Here is a 19,588-nt window from a genome sequence, read left to right on the forward strand (position 1 = left end):
GGAATAAAAACCATATTTTTCTTGAAATTCAAATTTAAATGTTTATTAATTTGCTATTCAACCCATTAAATCCTACTTTTTCATTCATTGTGCCTTTTACCCACTTTTTAATTCTCCATTACTTATTGTCCTTTAAAATCCAAAGTTAAATTTAAACCCATTAATTAATTACTACTATTAATGCCAATAATTGTGGACTTTCAAATCTTCCCATTTATTCTCTCTTTATTAATCACATTATCAATAAATGTCATCTTACAAGCCATTAATAAAACTATATTTCGCATCTTCCAAATTATGGGTATGACTATACATTTACCACTGAAAAAATGACTGTTCACCACTAGACCATATTCTAACGTTATGCAAGTAAGACTTTATTTAATATGGAGTTACATGCAATTCAAACAAATAATGTTATATATGAATGTTCAATACATATTAATGAAATGAATGATATATTAAATCCATCAATCCATATTTACATCAACAAACAATTTTTTATGTTTGACAATTTACAAAATAAAAATACTAAAAATATAATAATTATTCTAGTAATTAAGATGTATGAATTTGCATATCATATGTATCTTAAAATAATCAAAACCTTAACATTATAATTTACATACATTACTTATTATGCATGTAGGAAAATACCATGTGTTTAAATTTGGTTCCAAGGTCCATTTAGGAAAATCCATGTACTTTAGGCCTAGTGTCACATTGCTCCCTGAACTTTAAAGTGTGACAATTCAGCATCAGAACTTTCGAAATATGATAATCCTGTACTTATTCTTAACTAATTGTTAACATGCCATTAAGTGGCATTTGAAAAAGACACACAAGCCCTTTAAGTGTCATTTAATTTTGTTTACCAATCATCTAAATGTTGATAAAAAATTAACAGATTCAAATCCTTGCTTTTTCGATTTAGGATCACATTTGAGTGAGTATTCTGATTATCCCAATTTTATTGAATAGCAGAGGAAAGGATTTGAGACTATTCATTTTTTTTTTATATTCTGATATTAAAAGAGTATTTGTATCTTTTAAATGTAACTTAACAGTTAGATTAACCAACTGTTAAATTGGTTAAGGTACTGAATTATGTGAAGGTTTGTGGTAATTACACGGGAAACAATTTTGTGGTAATTGCACGGGAAACAATAAGAGGCCAGACCAGTGAACCAACGGCGGTAATCTCGCTCCTACCATCATCCGGCCAAAATTCCAACAGACTAGCAGCGAAAAGAGCATCACGGACCATCACCCTTCTCCCTCTTCTGCTGCCGACCAGGCGATCATAGTGCCTCTGTTTCCACATCATTCTATCCCTGCTCTTTTTCTGCGGACGGACAAAGCATCCAGCAGTAGCAGTGATAGTGATCTGTAGTTAATCCAGGCCCATCCTCCTCTCTCCAACGGACGCACTGTTGCTCCTCTCCACCGTGAGGTAACCCATCGAAACCTGATCTTGAAGTCTATATTTGAGGGTGATTAACACCCACTACGACGTGATTTGAATGTTGATGGAAGTTAGTGGTAAGCATAGATCGGTGGCAGGAACTCCTCGAAAATCATTGACAGGCTCAATTCTCTCCAGTTTTTTTTTCTTGTATTTTATTTGTTATTTATTTTTAGCTCTCTCTTATTTGCTATTTCAGGTGCTTCGATTTGTTTTTACGCGCTACCTGTTTTAGTGTTGCTAATTGTTTTACATCTTTCTGCTTAGAGGTCGTCTCATTAGATTTCATCGGGTTAAGGTAGTTATCACTAGGGAGATTAACGTATCTCTTCCATTTACTCTCTTAATTCTGTTAGATAATTGCTCAAAACCGTCGATCCTTTTTGCTACATCAGTCACCAAAATTCACCTGTCAGTTTAGTTTATAGATTGTATTCCTTAGTTCAATTGATCAAAGGTTTTAGGAATAATTAAGCATGTTTAACACATTCCCATGATTGACACTGATCGAATTTTCCCATACAAACGCAGTTGATGCATGTGTTGCCTTTTCTGTTTAGTATCGATAGTTCATAATGTCGTGTAGGACTCCTTAGTTTTCTTAGTTCCTTTTTCATATTTTTATGGATCATACCCAATTCTGGATAACTCTGTTTTGGTTAGTCTCAATAATGATTTCAGCTCTTTAAATTTTCACTCAAGCAATTTTAAGTTGGCTATGTAGTTAGTATGAATAATCCCCTTTATGCATCATAAAAAAATAATGTTATTTTGAGTGATCCTCATCCTATGTTGTGAGTAATGTTTACTTCATTAATCATCCTTTTAGGTTAACAACAAGCTTTTGCCCTCTTGCTATCCAATTATGATATCCAATAACATCTATTGTCATTTTGCATGACCTAATACCTGTTAGCTAGTACCCCATTTTGTGTTATTAGATAACACTCATTCCATGCCACTTTTTGTAAGCCATTATTATTATTATTTTTTATTTTAGTTTGATAAGCAATTTTAATTTCAATTTCATGTTTATGTTTGATGTCCTTTTTAGATTATAAATGATTTCTCTCTTTCTATATTGTTATTTAGCTCTCATTGCATGTCATTTACTAATTATCATTTTCATGGAATCCTCATCTTGGGTATAAGAAAGTCTCGTATTTTACTTGACACATCAAGTTGTTTCCATTTGGAATAATTCTGTTGTTTACTTCAGTTCTTTTCCCCCATGTGGGCCTCACCTATTGGACCCGGGAGAGGGGTGCCTAACCTCTTCCCTCTCCCATCCGAGTCTTACCCGAACTGGTTTAGCCGGTGCCTCGGGTTTTGGAGTCACTATTAAAACAAAATGTCTTTGAAATTTATTCCCGGAGGTTCCATCACCTCCATTTACCAAAGAGGTGGGTGGGCGACTCCAAATCCAGCACAAGTGAGCCGTTTTCCCAACGCTCACATTCTTAATTCTCTCAATTCTCTATCTGTTCTGCCATCGAAACAGGTTTATTCTCTGAAACGACCTGCTTTCAATCTCTAAGTAAGACTCTCTCTCTCTCCAGCCATGCGCCAATGCATCTGGCATGCTAAATGCCTTAGAACAGAACTTCAAGCAATATCAAAAGTATACAGTGAGAATTTTTCGGGGAGGATCAGGAGAAGAACCTGTTACTTTGTTTTTCTGTGTCTGTGCCATTTCAGCTTCAATTTCTTTTAATCGTTTCTATGATACCCATTCTTCCTAGAAATACCTGCGAAAAGAGAGAAAGTATATTAAACTTTTCACTTCTGTAACAGCAATGAACAGTCAATCAAACCTGCCAAACAAGTGGAGATACTCAGATAAAATCTGTAAACATAAACATCAAGAAAATGACAAATGCAAGATATCAAACAAAAGTTGTTTATATGGGTCAGAAGATAAACATGGACCATACTCTAGATTGACTGTAGAAGTTGCAAATTTTTATAAGCTGATTAAAACGATAATCCAAAATTGAGGCATTGAGGATGCTGATAAAAAAAAAAAGAGGCATTGAGGAGCTTGACAACAGGGTAAGTGGATGAATATATGTTAGACATGATAGTGTCTTTGGTTATATGGATAAACTTTAGTCAAATTTATTAGATGCATTTAGATGATTTGTATATTAGGCTCAGTTTGGGAAGATTGCAAATACAAATATGTTCAGTAGAAATCAAGGTTTAGAAATGCCATATACAAGGTTCTGCACTGTACATATTTGTATTTGCATTATTCCCAAACTGAGCCTTAACAGCATAGTAAGAAGCAAAATAAACTAACCTCCAATAGCTAGTGACATACTAAGGCTATGTTTGGCTTGAAGGAAAAGGTAGGGAAAGGAAGGGAAAGATAGGGAAACCTATACAAGGTTTATAAAGGTTTCCCTACCTTTCTCTTCCTTTCCCTACTTTTTCTTTCAAACCAAACAGTCTAAAATGATTGATACTCGGCTTTGTTATAATTACCACTTAAATAGTTCTTGTGATTTTTCTATTTTAACTACTGACATATGACAATCTGTCTTTTTTGACTCCTATTGTGTCAAATTGGTAAATATCTAGCAACCTCCAAAAACAACTAATTTCTTTTTGACACATTCTTGTTTTTATATCTATATTATCTATAAAAGTTTGAATAGGTGTTATTGGCTTATGGAATTTCATTGGACAACAAATGCCCCCCTATCTCTAAAGTTTGAATTGGAAAACAAGTAAAGGCAAAATTGTTATTTTACATCTTCATTTAGTACTTCTTATTTGATAAAAAGATACAAAAGTACTTTTTTTGTTCAATAATTTGAAAACATGCTATGACAAAAATGTCATTTTACATTTTTCATTTAATGCTTATTTATACTATTAATAGTGTGAATAATGGTATGGAACTTTTGTTTGGCTAAATTACCCCAATTTTTGACTTTGGCCCTTGTCTCCTTGTTTAATTATAAGGACGGAAGTGTAATTTGAAAAACCACTTTTCTTCTCATTTAAACCCCTTTCATTAAGTCTCATATTTAAATTATTAACTCCCATTAACATTCATTGAATCTTTTTCTTGACTAGAGTACCTCTATTTTTGAATTTGGTCCTTGTGAGAGCACAAAATGTAATTTTAACTACTATATTACTCTTCATTAAATTCCCTCTCATTAAGTCTTATCTTAGGGTATTAACTCCCATTCTTTTATTGAATCTTATATTTAAGATAATATTTTTACAAAATAAAAACAAATAAATTCTATCAAATAGATCTACATCCAATACTTTTAATGATATGAAATACTTGTTTTTAAAATTTACCCAAAATTGAACTGTTTTTCTATCATGGTGATGAGTAAGCAATTCAACCATCTAGGTCAAGTGGCTAATCCATGATGTCATAATTAAATAAGAAACTTTTAAAATATAAATAAATAACAAATAATAATTATATTCTTATTGATGTTGTAATGAAATATTAAAACCAACCCAAAATTAAAAATTATTTTTGTGATGGCGGATAAAAAAAATTCAACCTTTCGAGTCAAATGTGTCAACCCTTGATATGATAATTAAATAAAAAAATGAGAAAATATAAAAACACAAAAACATTATCTCATAATACAAAATTTTGTAAATAAAATTTTGGCACTACTTAATATTTTGTATTAATCATATTAATGAAAAATAAGTATGATAAACAATAGTTGCTTTCTTGATGTTGGAAACAAAGTTTAAAATTTGAAATTTAAAACCAACCCAAAAATGATTTTTTTCCTGGTGGTGGGTCAACAGTTCAATCTTTTGGGTCATATTTGTCAACCATTGATTTCATAATTAAATAATAAAAATAAAAAAGAGATAAAAATACAACAAACATGAACAAGATAGAAACTTTGTACTATCAACTCGTGAAACTATAACTAAATAATAACATTTAAAAAAATAAAAACACAAAAACATGCAAAAAAAAAATTATGTAGAAAACATTTAATTATATTTCTATATGAATGAACCATAATAAGTATGACAAATAAAAATAGTTTTTATAGACAGAAATATAAAAAAAGTTGTAGGAGATCTTTGAAACATATTATATAATATCATCATTATCACAAAATCTGTCACGTGCAAAGCACGTATACATATAGGCGGTGTTTGGAACAGTGGGCGTTTTTCAATAAACAATGCCACATAGGTGCCACTTCAGCATTACGCCCATCAATGGTTGGGCATTTTAATGCCTACCATTGGGGGAAGCTTCATTTTAACCCTTCCCCCAATGGTTAGACGTTTATTCACTATCTTGCTGATGTGGTGCCTAATGGCACCTAGTTGTCAATAAACGGTTTCATTATTACTTTTCTCGGTTTTGTAAAAAAATCAAGTACAAACATTTAGTGAATAAACGGAAGTTATACCAAACACATACATACTAGTCCCTCTAAAAATGGATATTTGTAGAAAGAGAAAGATCTGATGAAGGGAAAGATGATATATGACTTGTGCAGGATTTAAATTTTGAGTGGTTTTGCAGATTTAATTCAGACATTCTTAAGTTTCAGTAGCCAGTAGTATGTGTTGCAGGGATAGCAAGCTAACAATCTGTTGGATTGAACTATTTCAGTTAGATGGGTTCTAACAGTGCTTATTGTGCTGTAGAGTTATGCCATAGGGTTAATGAGGTGGAGTCAGTGATTTAAAAGGTGCATTTGAGGCGGGCCTAGGCACACAGGCGAGTAACATTTTAGGGTATGCACCTCACCTAGGTCCTAGGCGCAGCCCTTTCAAAAGGCGTATGCCTGGTGTGCCTAGGCATGTGCTTTTTGAAAATTGTACTTTTTTCTTTCTTTTTTTGAACCTAGCGGCTGGGTCGGGGGCTCTGGCATCCCCTACTTGGTAATGTTGTTCATTCATTCATCCTAATAGAATATCTTCTTAGAAAACAAATAAAAATTCTAAAATCATTATTTTTGTGTGAGAACTAAGAATTTAAGACCCTAACATGGACTTGTTTGGGCTTGCCTCGAGGGGCGTGGCACAAAGGCAGCTCATAGAATCAGGAATATAATATGCTTTACATCACATTAGCTACTTGAAGTAATGCAATTGAGGAAAATGTTTTATATGTTTTTTAAAACATTTATTTTAAAATTTAAGTTTATATTTTTTATTAATATTATGTTTAATATTTTTTTTATTTTTTACATTTTTTGAAAGTTTTTTACTTTTTTATTTTCGGACATTTTTTTGTGATTTTTAGCATTTTTTTATTATTGTGCATTGCTTCAAAAAGGCATGTGCCTCGGGCGCAAATTGGCCCCTGCGCCTCGCGCTTTTAAAACACTTGGTGGAGTTTGTAGGACACTACTTAACCCAACTTTGTTATTTCCTTTTGTATAAGGGCTCTTTTGGGTTTTTTTCCTCTCTTTTGTATTCTCACCACCTCTGTTCTTTATGGTTCAGGGGTTGTATTTACAATTTTTTTCTCTTTAATACAAGTTATTAAAAATTTATATGATGATTCTAAAAAGTGGGATTTCTTATGCATGAAAAGGTGTAAATAGAAATCCCTTCGTATAAATGCCAGTTTGGTAGTTGGTTGAACCTTGAAAGGTAGCTCAGCTACCTCAAAACTCTCATCAATGATCATATTAGCTCGGATCAGTTACTGAGGCATCATAGTCCTGCTGTCACACGTGTATGATGATGAGTGATATATTCAAAGCTGGGCCTCATCCAATCTCATTATCTCAGGTCTCAACATCAAGCCCACTCACAGTACAACAGAAGAAGAAAAAGTAATTGAGAGTTTTAGAGTTTAGACACTTGGTAGCAATCTTTTTGCTTTGAGATATTAGTTTATTTCAGTAGTTAAATAAAGAAATAAATAAATCATGTGGTGTGTGGAAGTGGGTGGTGAAATGAAAAAACACAAGAAATGTGGGAGCAATGGATTCCCTTGCTTTAGCTTACTTTTGGGTATTTTAAGGATACACCGTGCACATCATTTTAGTTCCTTTAAGTGGTTGGATTGTGTTTAGTGAAGTGACAAACAGAGTGGACCAATCTGAACTAGTTTGGGAGCGTCATGCCTGGGACTTTACACAGGGCTGAATGTGCTCTTTACCTTCTTAGTAGGTTGAATCATAGAAACAATTTCAGGTCTAAATTTGAAATGGGCATTAGCAAATAGCTTAAAAACATGACAGGTGGAACATATACATGACAAAAAGTAATGGTGACTTAGCTGGTGTTCATGCAACATCTCCTTCAACATCATATCCTGCAATTATACATTTAATCTACTTCTCATAATCATATTCTGCAAAGCCATAAATAAAGGAGTTGCTGGAACAATCTCCAAATATGAAAAAGAAAAAGAAAGGCTTAACGCTATCTAGGTAAGAAATGAAAAAGAAAACAAGTGGATAAAGGGGAGAAGAAATGGTTAAAAAAGTAATGAAAATTCACTATTTCCTCTGCAACATGCTACTGGATTCTTGTTGATCATTCTCAGGAGTCCTCAACCTCAAGATACTGGGAGTGAGAGGCTGCAAGAAGGACAACTCCAATACCCAAGCCATCATTGAAATGTTCAACAACGACACTCTCAGAGGCTTCCTCTTCTAGCAACTCTTTGATAGTGCCTTCTAGACAATTTCTGAATTCGGTGTAATGTTCATACAGCTCACCATCCATGGCTATAACTGTCCTCTGCTTCTCCCCTTATGTGTATAGAACTAGTCAAACCATATCAGGTTTAAGACAACCAACTACTTATGTGTATTTGTTTTGAATGTTCAAGATCTCAATGTGTTAAAAGCCAATTGTATGTCTACATGCTCTCAGCTCTTGGAGAAATAGGAGAAGCCTTGGTAAATTAATTATAAAGCAATAAAATATCTTCTTAAAAGGCAATGGAAGTTGTAAAATCATTATTTTTTATGTGAGAAATAAGAATTTCAGACCCTAACATAGACTTCTTCGGGCTTGCCTCGAGGGGCGTGCTACAAAGGCGACTCATAGAATCAAGAATGCAATATGTTTTACATCACATTAACTACTTGAAGCAATGCAATTAAGGAAAAAAAGAGATTGTGAGTTTTACATGCTTGAAAGTGCTTTATATGTTTGCTTTTATTTTTAAAATTTCATTTGAATGCACTTTACATGTTATGTTTATGTATTTTAATTTTAGACAATAGGTTTTTTAGTTCATTTATTTTAAAATTTAGGTTCATGTTTTTATTAACATTATGTTTAATATTTTTAATTTTTTTGGCATTTTTTTTTGGAATTTTCTGACTTTTTTTTATACCTTTTAGCTTTTTTTTTTTTTTTTTGTAATTTTGCGCCTTTCTTAAAAAGGTGCGCGCCTCAGGTGCAAATTGCCCCTTGCGCTTTTTTTGCGCCTTGCACTTTTAAAACACTGCAAATACTGTTGAAAAATTCCTGAAAATCACAGTAGAAAGCAATTGCTTTAATTAAGAACCAGTATTATCCAACAGGAAAAAAGTTCTTGTATAAGTAATTCTTAACAAGTTAACAACCATGCCAGGGTTAAGTACAAAGTTAGAAACAGTGTTATCACCAGAATGTAAATAAAAAACACAGGCGAAAATTATTCTTAGCAATCATGTCAGGTAAAAGAATGTCTGGAAGCCACATTGAATGCTATCATTCTAGTTTGGTAATGCATACATCTTAAGCCATAAGTTCACCACCTTAGCTGAGTCATTACCAGAATGTAAATAAAAAACAGAAATGTGTTTATTTAAAAAGAGTTCAACTACTAGTTGTAGACAGAACAAGAGAATGCAACAAAGGGAGCTAGATGAAGAGGCAATAAGAGAGGGAAATAAGATGATGAAATTCTCTGCTCTGCAGTTTGGATGGGATTGGGTTTGCTACTAGTTGGTATTTTCAGGCTGGGGTTTGCCCCTCCGAGTTTGGTATTTCATCATTTTTTGCAGTTGGTAGTAGGCTTGGCTCTTGTCTCAGTCTGTTAAGTCTGGGGCTTGTGGTGTTCTTGTAAATTGTGAATTCTGTGTTGCTTCTCTGGGCTGTCTTTTTGTTCATTGCTCTGCTATAAATCTTTTATTCTTTCCCTTTTGTTGCTTTTATTTGAAATAAATTTCCTTTTACCAACAAATATTTTTAGGGTTCCCAGGTGAGGGATGGTTAATGGTTCTTATTTCAAAAAACTTCTAGTACATATTATATGATGTGTAAAACTAGCAGATGGTTGATTTGGCATATGCTGACATTGAACTCCAACATCATTCAAGAATCAAACAAGTACACATGGCAAGTACCGGGGTCAGTAAAGAAATATGAATTTTGACATAAACCTGATACCCAAAACATAGTTCTCAGGTTCAGATTGTTGCTGGTGGTGAAGGAATTGAAGAGATTAGATGAGTTTCCTTCTGACGACATTGACAAAGAAGCGGGAGGTGGACTCAATCATCAGAGATACCATCGACAAAGTTCTTGTTCTTCGCTTCGGCAGGGCTTCCGATGCTGTCTGTCTTCAACTTGACGATATTGTATGTTTCATCCTAAGAAAATTAAGTGCCTCTCTGATCTTGTCCCTCCCTTTGTTCTTGTTATCCAACTCTCTTAAACTATTTAATTAGGGTTTTACATGCAATTGAGGCATGCTATCAAATTATGAATTAGCAGTGATGCCGTGATGGATGGATTTCAAGTGGAAGTTGAATTTTGAACTTCTTCAGGTTAATCTTTATGTGGAATTTTTGAACTTTGAGATCATATTTGTTGTATTATCACATGAATTAGAAAATAAAATTTTTATTAAATCTGACCAGAAAATTTAAAGGGAGACAGGTGAATTGGGCCGTTATGGCCCAATCATAATGAATTAAGGATGAATTAAAATAGGTAACTTTGTCAGAAGAGAATTCAGGTCGGTGTGAACCTGAATTGGGATCGGCTTAAGGTTCAAACTCAATCTCAGTTGAATTCGGTAAACCAAGAAACTGGGACTTGTAAAAGAACATTCTGTCCTAGCTGGGTTATCACCTATTAGAATTGCTGTCTCCCAGGAAGCACAACTTTAAGTTAGGTCACAATAAGCAAAGCCTATAGCTCACTTTTTATTTAATCCAAAAGTACCAGTCTCAACAATGACACAAAAGGGCTATGAGTATGGGATATGTGTAGAATCTTCCTACTCTATAACTGTTCTTCAGTTGTCTATTTTGATGCATTGGTTACATACCTACTCATTTGTCAATGTAGCAAACATAAATTATTAACTGATAGTCTTATGCTGTCATACATTTGTTTAACTTGATGCTCGGAGGATTTGTCTTACAGTTATGCATATTCAGTTTTTATTTGTCATTTTTTTTATGACTAACATTACTGAATTTTATTAATAAGAAAATAAATCTGTTAGTACAACATATCAGAAAGCCCATATAGGGAGGCTAGCCTCGGATAACCTCCATACAAAAGTACATAAGCCCCTAATCAACTTAACCCCCAAAACAACTGACCCCTTAATATCTCTTTCTTTACTACTGCCAATCAGTTGGCTGCCCTTGGGACCCATTCGGCTATTGTTTGTAGTTCCTCTATAATTCTTTTTAGCTCTCTAATAATATATCTGTAATTCCAAGTTACCTTATGCTTGTTCTTTAACCACCCAATAGTTGTTTCTGAGTTTCCTTCAACTTCTATCTCTTTCAGATTCTATGCTTTTGTCCTCCTTATTGTAAGTGCTGCCCGAATCTCTGCCTCCTAGAGGTTCTGAGTAGAACTCTAAAATGTTTCCGGTTTCATACCTGAAAACTCCACCTATGAAGGAACCCAACTGACTAGAGATTAGTTTTCCAAGAAGATGAGCTTTCCACTTGCCTCCAATTTCTAAGAATGTCATCCACCGTGAAATCAGAGAATAAGTTGAACGCCTTCACCCAATGCACCAATTGGTTGAAATATTGTCAATGGTTTCTTCTAGGGATCTTTCCATGTCCTTGAAAAGACAAGCATTTTTTTCTCCCCACACATACCAAAGTATAGCTAAGCTGCCCTGTACACCTCCATAGCACTTTGCCCCTTCGTTTTGCTGGAGAGAAAAATGAGATGAGGAATAAGCTCTTCAAATCCACAAGAGGGGCCCACCTGTTTCCGAAAAGAGAAAGAAGTTTCAAATAACAGACACAAATCTACAAGAGATTAGTAGATGGAAAGAGTTTTCCCCTTGTGCTCTACACATAAGAAACAGGTGGGCCCCTCTTGTGGATTTGAAGAGCTTATTATGGGTGGGTTGGACCTTTCCATACGGCGTTAACAAGACATGCAGTAAAAGGTTGAGGGTCCTAACAAGGAGCTTGGAAAATAGATGCACAAACCCCAAGTCCCAATGTAACCCAACATTGGATGATTGGAAACAGAAACACAATGGGAAACTGAACAATGTTTTTTGTAGCAAGATTGTAAAGTGAAGGATCATCAGCATCACCCAAGCCTTATCCCAACTATATGGGGTTGTCTAGATGAATCCTGTTTCACCATTCCGTTTTATTTAAAGCCACATCCATTGTTAAATTATAGGCACTTAAAATAATTTCTAACTACTTTGACCCATGTCATTTTTGGCATATCCCTAGCCCTTCTAGCCCCTTCAATTTGCAAATCCTTAGAAGGCTGTTCCTCCTCACTAAAGGTCTTTCCAAAACAGGGTTTTAGAACCTGTATGAACAGCCTTGGAAACAACCTCTCTGTAATGTGTAGGGGTAAGGCTGTGTACATCTGTCCCTCCCCAGACCCCGCATTGGTGGGAGCCTTGTGCACTGGGCTGCCCTTTTATGAACATCATACCTATTGAAAGGCAAAAAAAGAGAACTAATAGCTGAAATTGCTTTCCAAAGTGATGACAAGAAAGCTCTAGCAAGTAGACCGGCACCTCAACCATTGGAAATATGTCCATGGATTCTCCTGATGACCAAATGCCATAACTTGTCTGATCAATGGGGGATCTCCAGAACCATTTGGCCAACAAAGTGTGCTGACCCCCTTCTTGCTTTTACAAACTGTTTGCCAGTTAATCAGATGATCCTTCTTCCCCTCTCCCAGTTTCCAGAGGAAATCTTTTATAATCTTTTCAATCCTTTTGCCACTGAAGTTGGGATTTTGAACACTGATAGGTGGTACACTGGGAGATTGCTGAATGTGGATTTTACAAGTGTAATTCAACCTCCAAGGGATATATACTTCTTCATTCACACAGCCAGTCTTTTGGATTTTATGCGTTGTGCAGTTTTTATTTTTCATTTTGTAAGTTGATTATTCCATTCTTTTGTTATTGATGTCTTAAGCAATCTCTCAATGTGCCAAAGCCATGAAAGAAACAATCTTTTACAATCTTGTAATTTGGTGACAGTATTTAAATGTTTTTTTTTTTGGTTTTTTATTTTCAGTTAACTCACTCTATTTTGGTTTCCTCTTCTCTTTATATTCACCTAACAGCTTGCCAAGTCAGCACGGGGGGTATCCAAATTTGCAACCATTGCTTTAGTAGATATTGACTCAGAAGACGTGCAAGTTTATGTCAAGTATTTTGACATTACTTTGATACCATCAACTGTATTTTTCTTCAATGCTCATCACATGAAGATGGACTCAGGGTACAATATGCATCCACACTCTCTCTCTCTCTCTCTCTCAACAGCTTCATTACATCTTTTATTAATTAAATATTGATTGTTAGCATTCAATTTTTTTTTTATCACTAGCAATGAGAATATCTATATTGATTATCTGAGAAGAAAATCCCTGCTACAAATCTAAGTCTCATAGTAAGGAAACAAATAAGGCAGTTACATACTGAGAAACAGGAAAATAACACCAAAAAATCAAACAAGGTTTCAGGTTACAATACAATATCAACCACTGGGCCTGGTGCCCACCATAATAACTGTGACCTCCCAGACCCCCCTCCCCCTCTTTCAAGTTAATCACTAGTGCATTAGCCAACCTAGGAGTCTACCTGAGCAAGACGTTCAGTGAAGAGTCTAATGCCTTGGCTTCTATTTAAGAGCAAATCTGAGAGTTAGGTCAATTGCATCTGATTTCATCCACTTAGTTACAGTCTGATAGTCACCTTCACTGAGCAGTCATTAGACTCACTGTCAACATGAAGAGTAAGTCAGTTTTAATCCTTGTAACCAAGTCAGAAATCCAACCCCCAATGATATGCCTTCACCAGAAGGTCCTGAAAAGCTGTGTAGGATGCCATGGGATTTGTTCCAAATTGGTGTGCCAATATATAATTTTGACAATACCATTTTTACTCTTTAGCCGACTTACTAGCAAAACAAGGGGTGAACAGAGAGTCTTTGGTTTGGGCTGTATTGTAATTTGAATTTATGTTCAGGGGTCACCTTTTCCTTCTGTAGGTGACAGTTGTAATTCTGCTGTTCTAGTTAATGAAAGTTACCATTTCCTATAACTTTGTCCAGCAACTCCAGCCATGCCCTTGCCATATCTGCTTAATATAGACAATAACCAGAAGTGCATTACAGTAAGACAACCTAGAGTGCTAAGCCTCCCCCTCTAATTCCATCCCAAATACTTGCTTCATCTGCAGTACCATATGTGCCACCTTCTGGTTAATGATAAAAGGAGAGAGATCCCTTTGCTACCAAGGGAAACTTGGATGAAGGCTGGCGTATTACATGGTTAAAAGCTAAAGCATTCTGGCATTGCAAACAAGGGTAATGAAACCCAATAGATTCCCTTCAGCCTGAAGACCCCCCAAAAAAACCCATCTCAAACCCCAACTTGTTTCTTTGACAATGTATGACGTATAGATTGTATATTAATTGAAGGTCATACTAAAATTCTTTCCTTCTTTCTTTTTTGGTTGGAATCCATATTAGGATCAATTAATCCTCTCTCCAGTCCTCTCTGTCCTATTCTTTTGGATGCTAGAGATACAAGTAGGAATCCATGCCTTTATGTGGCAATTTTTGTCATGCATTATAGGTTCGAAATCTGACAATCCTTGTTAAAAAACATTCTAGAATAAGATTCTTGTATGTTTGAAGGATGGAGAACACATGCTGACTTATTATACCACTGTTTACTTGTTTCAGGACTGCAGACCACACTAAATGGATAGGTGCATTTCATAGAAAACAGGACTTCATTGATGTAGTTGAGGTATGTTACCAAAGTCCTTGTCAAGTACATTTTATACATGGAAATTAGCTTTGATATTTTATTGTCCTAATTCTATGTAAAGATATATATTTGAAAACTATTTTGCTTATGTATAACAATTCCCATGACGCCCCCAAATCTCTGTATCTATCACCTTATCCAAATCGACTATTCCCTGAACAACATGCGTTTCATCAATTTCCACCTCCTCCTCTTCTTTTTCCTCTCCACTCTTATCTTTCAATGGCCTAGTTCTGTACTTTTTTGTCCTCTGATAAACTTGCTTCTTTCCTGCATCCCTTGAACATTCACCCCCAATTCTTACTTCTTCCCCCTTCACTTCCCTCTTGGTTCCAACCCTCCTTCCTCCCCCACTCCTGTATTGATTGCCTCGCTTCTCTTCCCCTCCCTCCTACCACTTTCTGTCTCACCCCCTGCTTTCTCCTCCCCCCTTCCCTCATCTGCTTAATCCAACAACCCTCCCACAACCCCAAATTGTGTCTTTTCATTTCCTCCTTCAACACCACCACTCTCCCTAAGATTTTCCAGATGTAAACCACTTAGCTGTTTCACTATGCCATTCTCTACTTCCTCGCTGAAATCACACTGGACTTGTATAATTGCCTCATCCACTCTTGTCACCACTTCACCCCTATAAGCGCCTCCAATGCAACCACCGGTCTTCTCTATCTCGGTTGAATCAACTTGCTTACACCACTTGAGTCACTCCCCATTTCTCTTTCAACTGTCACTACCTCCCCTTCAGCCATTTGTTCATCCAGTTTCCCTCGAAGCTCTACAACCTCCACTTGTCTCCTCCCCTTCTCTGCTACCAACGAGCTCTTATTCTTGAATGCATCACCAATCTTTTCTTCCCTTTGTCATCACCGTAGACATACCTTGTGGTGCAACAGAGGAAGCCATCTGCTCTTCCTTTTCCCTTCATGATAAATCCCTTAAATTAAGTTTCTATTCGAGCCCTTCTGTTTATTTCCTTTCCCTATTTTAGGGTCCATTTGGTTCATGGGAATAGGGGTCTAGAATCGGAATCAGAAGGGTCCATTCCGATTCCAACTGTTTGGTTGGGTGGAATCGAAATGGCATTCCCCCAGGGAATGGCCATCCCCCCCCCCCCCCCTTGGGAATGAGAATCCATTCCAGCTGATTCCAATTCTGACTCTGATTCTCGTCTGAACCAAACAGGTGGGAAGAATAGACCATTCTGATTCTGATTCCAACTTTGAACCAAACGGACCCTTAGTTCCATAAGTAAAAGTAAAACCCTTTTTTTCTGTTCACCAAGTCTCTTAAACCTATTGGGCCCACCTTGCTCTTTCTAAAGCCAACTCATTTTCCTCTTCCCTCCTTACCCTTCAAGTTGAATTATCATTAGATGGACCCAAAATGACCATCTTGCCCTTGGCCAGGCACAACTCTTCAGCTTCATCCCTAACCTTCCACCGATCCTCTGCCACCCCTGATTGTTCAACTTCCGTTCTCTTCTCCCGAACCTCTTCTACTCCTCCCTTCTTCCCAAACTTCCTTTCATTCCCAGCACTCCGTTTGCCTTCTCTAGCATTTCCTAAGGCCACCACTTGATTGAAGCAAGGGTCTCGACCTGCAACTACAATTCTCAATTGATACCCTTACCTTGCACAGAAGAGATCTAACAGGGTTGGGATCTCCATTGCGTTCTGAATTAATATTCTAGCAAACTACTTCTTCTCCCATAATCTGTTTCAAACGTCAAACCATTGGAATCTCCCACAAGCATTTCCAATAATTCTAAATGTCTGTACACCAGGCATGTAACAGGATCCCATAACATCGATCCAAACAAAATCTTTCTGCTCTGTAATCTGCCCAATTAAAGGAGACTGTATCTAATCTTAATTCTAGAAGCCTATTTTCTCCAAACTTCTACCTTTCCAATACTTTTTCCATATCCATTTTCCTTAAAAAACTAAAGACAAAAGGACATGCTCCAAATCTCCGTACTCCAAAACCTCCCCACCCATGCCATTCCAAAGATGCCCAACTTTCCACATCTATGATGTCAGGATCGGAATTGATGAACCTTCCTACTAAATATCGGTGCAAAAACTCTAATCTTTCATTTAGCTTTCCCATGTTCCTCACCGAGACTTCCCTTGCCGCCATCACTCAGTGCGGAGCAACTCAAGTGGTTATAATTGTAGAATCAACAAGTCACATCCTCGTATAATTGGAAGCCTTAGCCAAAACTTGATTATTGGTTTCTTTACCCTATGTCACTATGCCACCTTTTTAGAACATTAGCCATAGGGTACTTAAAAATGTGAACACTCATACTTAATTGCTGGACATGTATGCCCTCAAGATCCAATAATATATCTTATATTATGAAGGATTAGTTGATATCTTTGCCTGTTGCTTTAGAGCATATATTGCTAATGTCACTGCAAAACATAAGATATTATCTTAAGCAGTAGTTAAGCTGTCAGCGTACTGTTTAGTTTTAATACTTCATTATTCTACTTTTTCATCAGTAATGATACAGTTTGCTTAACAGAGAAAGGACAATTGAAAGTTAAATGACATTAAATAACCACCGAGGAGAAATGGAAAATAAAAAAATGTAAGTTGTGTGTGTGTCAGAGTGGGAGAGAGGAAGAGAGGAGTGATCCCTAGGGAGGCGAAAACAGAGATCTAAGTTTGAACAAGGCTTCATTGAGTTCAATTCAAATCTATAGAACTCAGCAAACTCAGGGCTGTTGATTCGGTTACTAAAATTTTAAATATGATAATAATCGGATTGGAGGTGATTCAGAGTCACTAGTATTTCATGTAGGGGTTGAGTATTTTTCACATAATTCTATCACTGCCTAACAATGCAATAATGTTCTTTTAGCATCAGGAACACTTGAATCTTTTCTTTGGCAGCCAGTTCTCGTTCCTTAGTTGTCATGTTATTTGATGTTATGATGGCTGGATAGCAGTTTCGTCTTGATAAGGAGTATGTTTTTGTATGTGTAATCATGTATAACAGTAGGTTTGTTATTCTGGCAGGCAATATTTAGGGGTGCTATGAAGGGCAAGCTGATTGTGTGTTGTCCCCTGCCACCGGAGAGGATTCCCAAATTCCAGCTCTTATTTAAGGATGTGTAACAAGTGAAATCTTAACCTATGTAACTATGGAAATTTTTAAAATTTATGAACCCCCCCCCCAACCCAAAAAAAAAACGTATATGGTATATAAAGGATAAAAGGATAGACAGTTTCTCTGGAATAATTTGTTGACAAGAAGTTGGTCTGGCCTACCGAGAACAAGAGATAAAGAAATGATAAGTCATCTTAGTGTAGCATTTTTTATACAAATGCTAGCAAATATTAGATAAATTACAAAGAAAATCACCAATTAAATCTTATCTTTTTCAAAATCACTATTCTTTTTCCATATTGTACTAAGTCACTGTTTGGAAGGAGTACAAATACACATATCTACAGTGCAAATACATACAAAATAGTACAAAATGCAAGGTTTTGCACTTTACATATTTGTATTTGTACTCCTTCCAAACTGAGCCTAAGTTCCAAATTTCCAATTAAGGTTCAAAGTATCATAAACAGAAAACAGAAAGAGTATCAGATAAGCAATTTTAAGAGACCTATCGAGATATCGTGGAAAAGTTAAGATATGTATGTATATATAAGGGAAAGTTAAATAAATTCAAAACATATATCAATAGAATTAAATCTAAGTCTCAAATGACATTCCATAAAGTATATAGACATGGGAAATATATGTTCTAATCATTCATGCGAAGTGTGAACTATCGAATATGCCAAGGAAACATTGGGAAATGGTAGAACGGTTGAAGATTTAACATATGTCTTAATTCAAGAAAATTTATTTATTTAAATGATCATTTAAATATTTAATTTTTATCTTTTTAAAATTTGGTTGATATAATATTAATAAGAAAAAATAGATAAAAATGGCTTAGAAAGTTGAAACTTAGGGCACACGTTATTTTGACAAATTGTGGTGTTACAGCTCGGTAGAACCTTTCTTTTTCATTTGGAAAGCCTTCAATTTGAGTCTAAGAAACTTCTTTTATATATATTTTTAGTAATGTTAATCAATAGGGCAAATCATATTTGAAAAAAGTAGGTATGCATCACTTTGTAATAATTGATATCAATTTTTAATACCAACCATTTTCTTTTGCTTTGCTTGTGGTTTCTTTGTTTTGGTCTTCTAGTTGCTCGCTGTTTTAATAGAACTGCATTTTTTTCATCATGCTCTGTTTGGAAGAAATACAAATGCAAATATGTACAGTGCAAAATCTTATATTTTGTATTTTTTTGTATGCAGTTGTACCGTATATATTTATATTTCTACTTCAGGTTCAGTTTGGAAAGAGTACAAATACAAACGTATAGAGTGCAAAATCTTGTATTTTGTATTATTTTATATGTATCTGCACTGTACATATTTACATTTATACTCTTTCCAAACTGAGCATTAGGCTCCATTTGGAAGGAGTACAAATACAAATATGTAGAGTGCAAAACCTTTTATTTTATATTATTTTGTATGTATTTGTATTGTGTATATTTGTATTTGTACAAATACAAATTTGTAGAATGCAAAACCTTTTATTTTATATTATTTTGTATGTATTTGTATTGTGTATATTTGTATTTGTACAAATACAAATTTGTAGAGTACAAAACCTTTTATTTTATATTATTTTATATGTATTTGTACTATACATATCTGTATTTGTACTCCTTCCAAACTGAGTATCAGGAAAAAAATGTATTGGTTTGTAATGGTTGGTATCAGTATCAATTTGTGATGGTTGAGTATGTACTTGTAAGACTAACAATTGCGTAGGATTTGTACCAGTCCAAGGTTCAAAGTATTGACACATATCAGCC

The 19,588-nt window shown here is 35.2% G+C and overlaps 1 protein-coding gene across 14 annotated transcripts; it reads left to right on the forward strand.

The window, feature by feature from the left end:
- The first annotated feature begins 961 nt into the window (after positions 1–961).
- LOC148878534 (mRNA splicing factor, thioredoxin-like U5 snRNP) lies at positions 962–19,316 on the forward strand. Of its 14 annotated transcripts, none has more exons than XM_088956148.1 (6): positions 1,112–1,453; positions 9,870–10,017; positions 12,646–12,775; positions 12,968–13,125; positions 14,596–14,662; positions 17,711–18,019. In XM_088956148.1, exons 2-6 carry the CDS (start codon positions 9,989–9,991, stop codon positions 17,807–17,809), a joined length of 483 nt encoding a protein of 160 aa, XP_088812274.1. In that variant the 5' UTR covers positions 1,112–1,453; positions 9,870–9,988; the 3' UTR covers positions 17,810–18,019. The 14 variants fall into 14 exon arrangements, with proteins under 14 accessions (XP_088812290.1, XP_088812274.1, XP_088812206.1 ...); XM_088956080.1 differs by lacking the exon at positions 17,711–18,019 and adding an exon at positions 19,020–19,316 and having other exon boundaries at positions 1,120–1,453; positions 9,845–10,017; XM_088956137.1 differs by having other exon boundaries at positions 1,134–1,453; positions 9,838–10,017.
- The last annotated feature ends 272 nt before the right edge of the window (positions 19,317–19,588 follow it).

Source organism: Nelumbo lutea, chromosome 1 (genome assembly GCF_056320005.1).
Source record: "Nelumbo lutea isolate HS-2025 chromosome 1, American lotus-T2T, whole genome shotgun sequence".
NCBI classification, from domain to species: Eukaryota; Viridiplantae; Streptophyta; class Magnoliopsida; order Proteales; family Nelumbonaceae; genus Nelumbo; species Nelumbo lutea.

Bases quoted from the DNA above. Each gene is read 5' to 3' on its own strand.
- LOC148878534 (XM_088956080.1), top strand. From the start codon at position 9,989: ATGCTGTCTGTCTTCAACTTGACGATATT. The intron at 12,776-12,967 runs GTAAGTTGATTA...TTCACCTAACAG, and splicing joins CAGTTTTTATTTTTCATTTT to CTTGCCAAGTCAGCACGGGG. The intron at 13,126-14,595 runs GTACAATATGCA...TACTTGTTTCAG, and splicing joins CACATGAAGATGGACTCAGG to GACTGCAGACCACACTAAAT.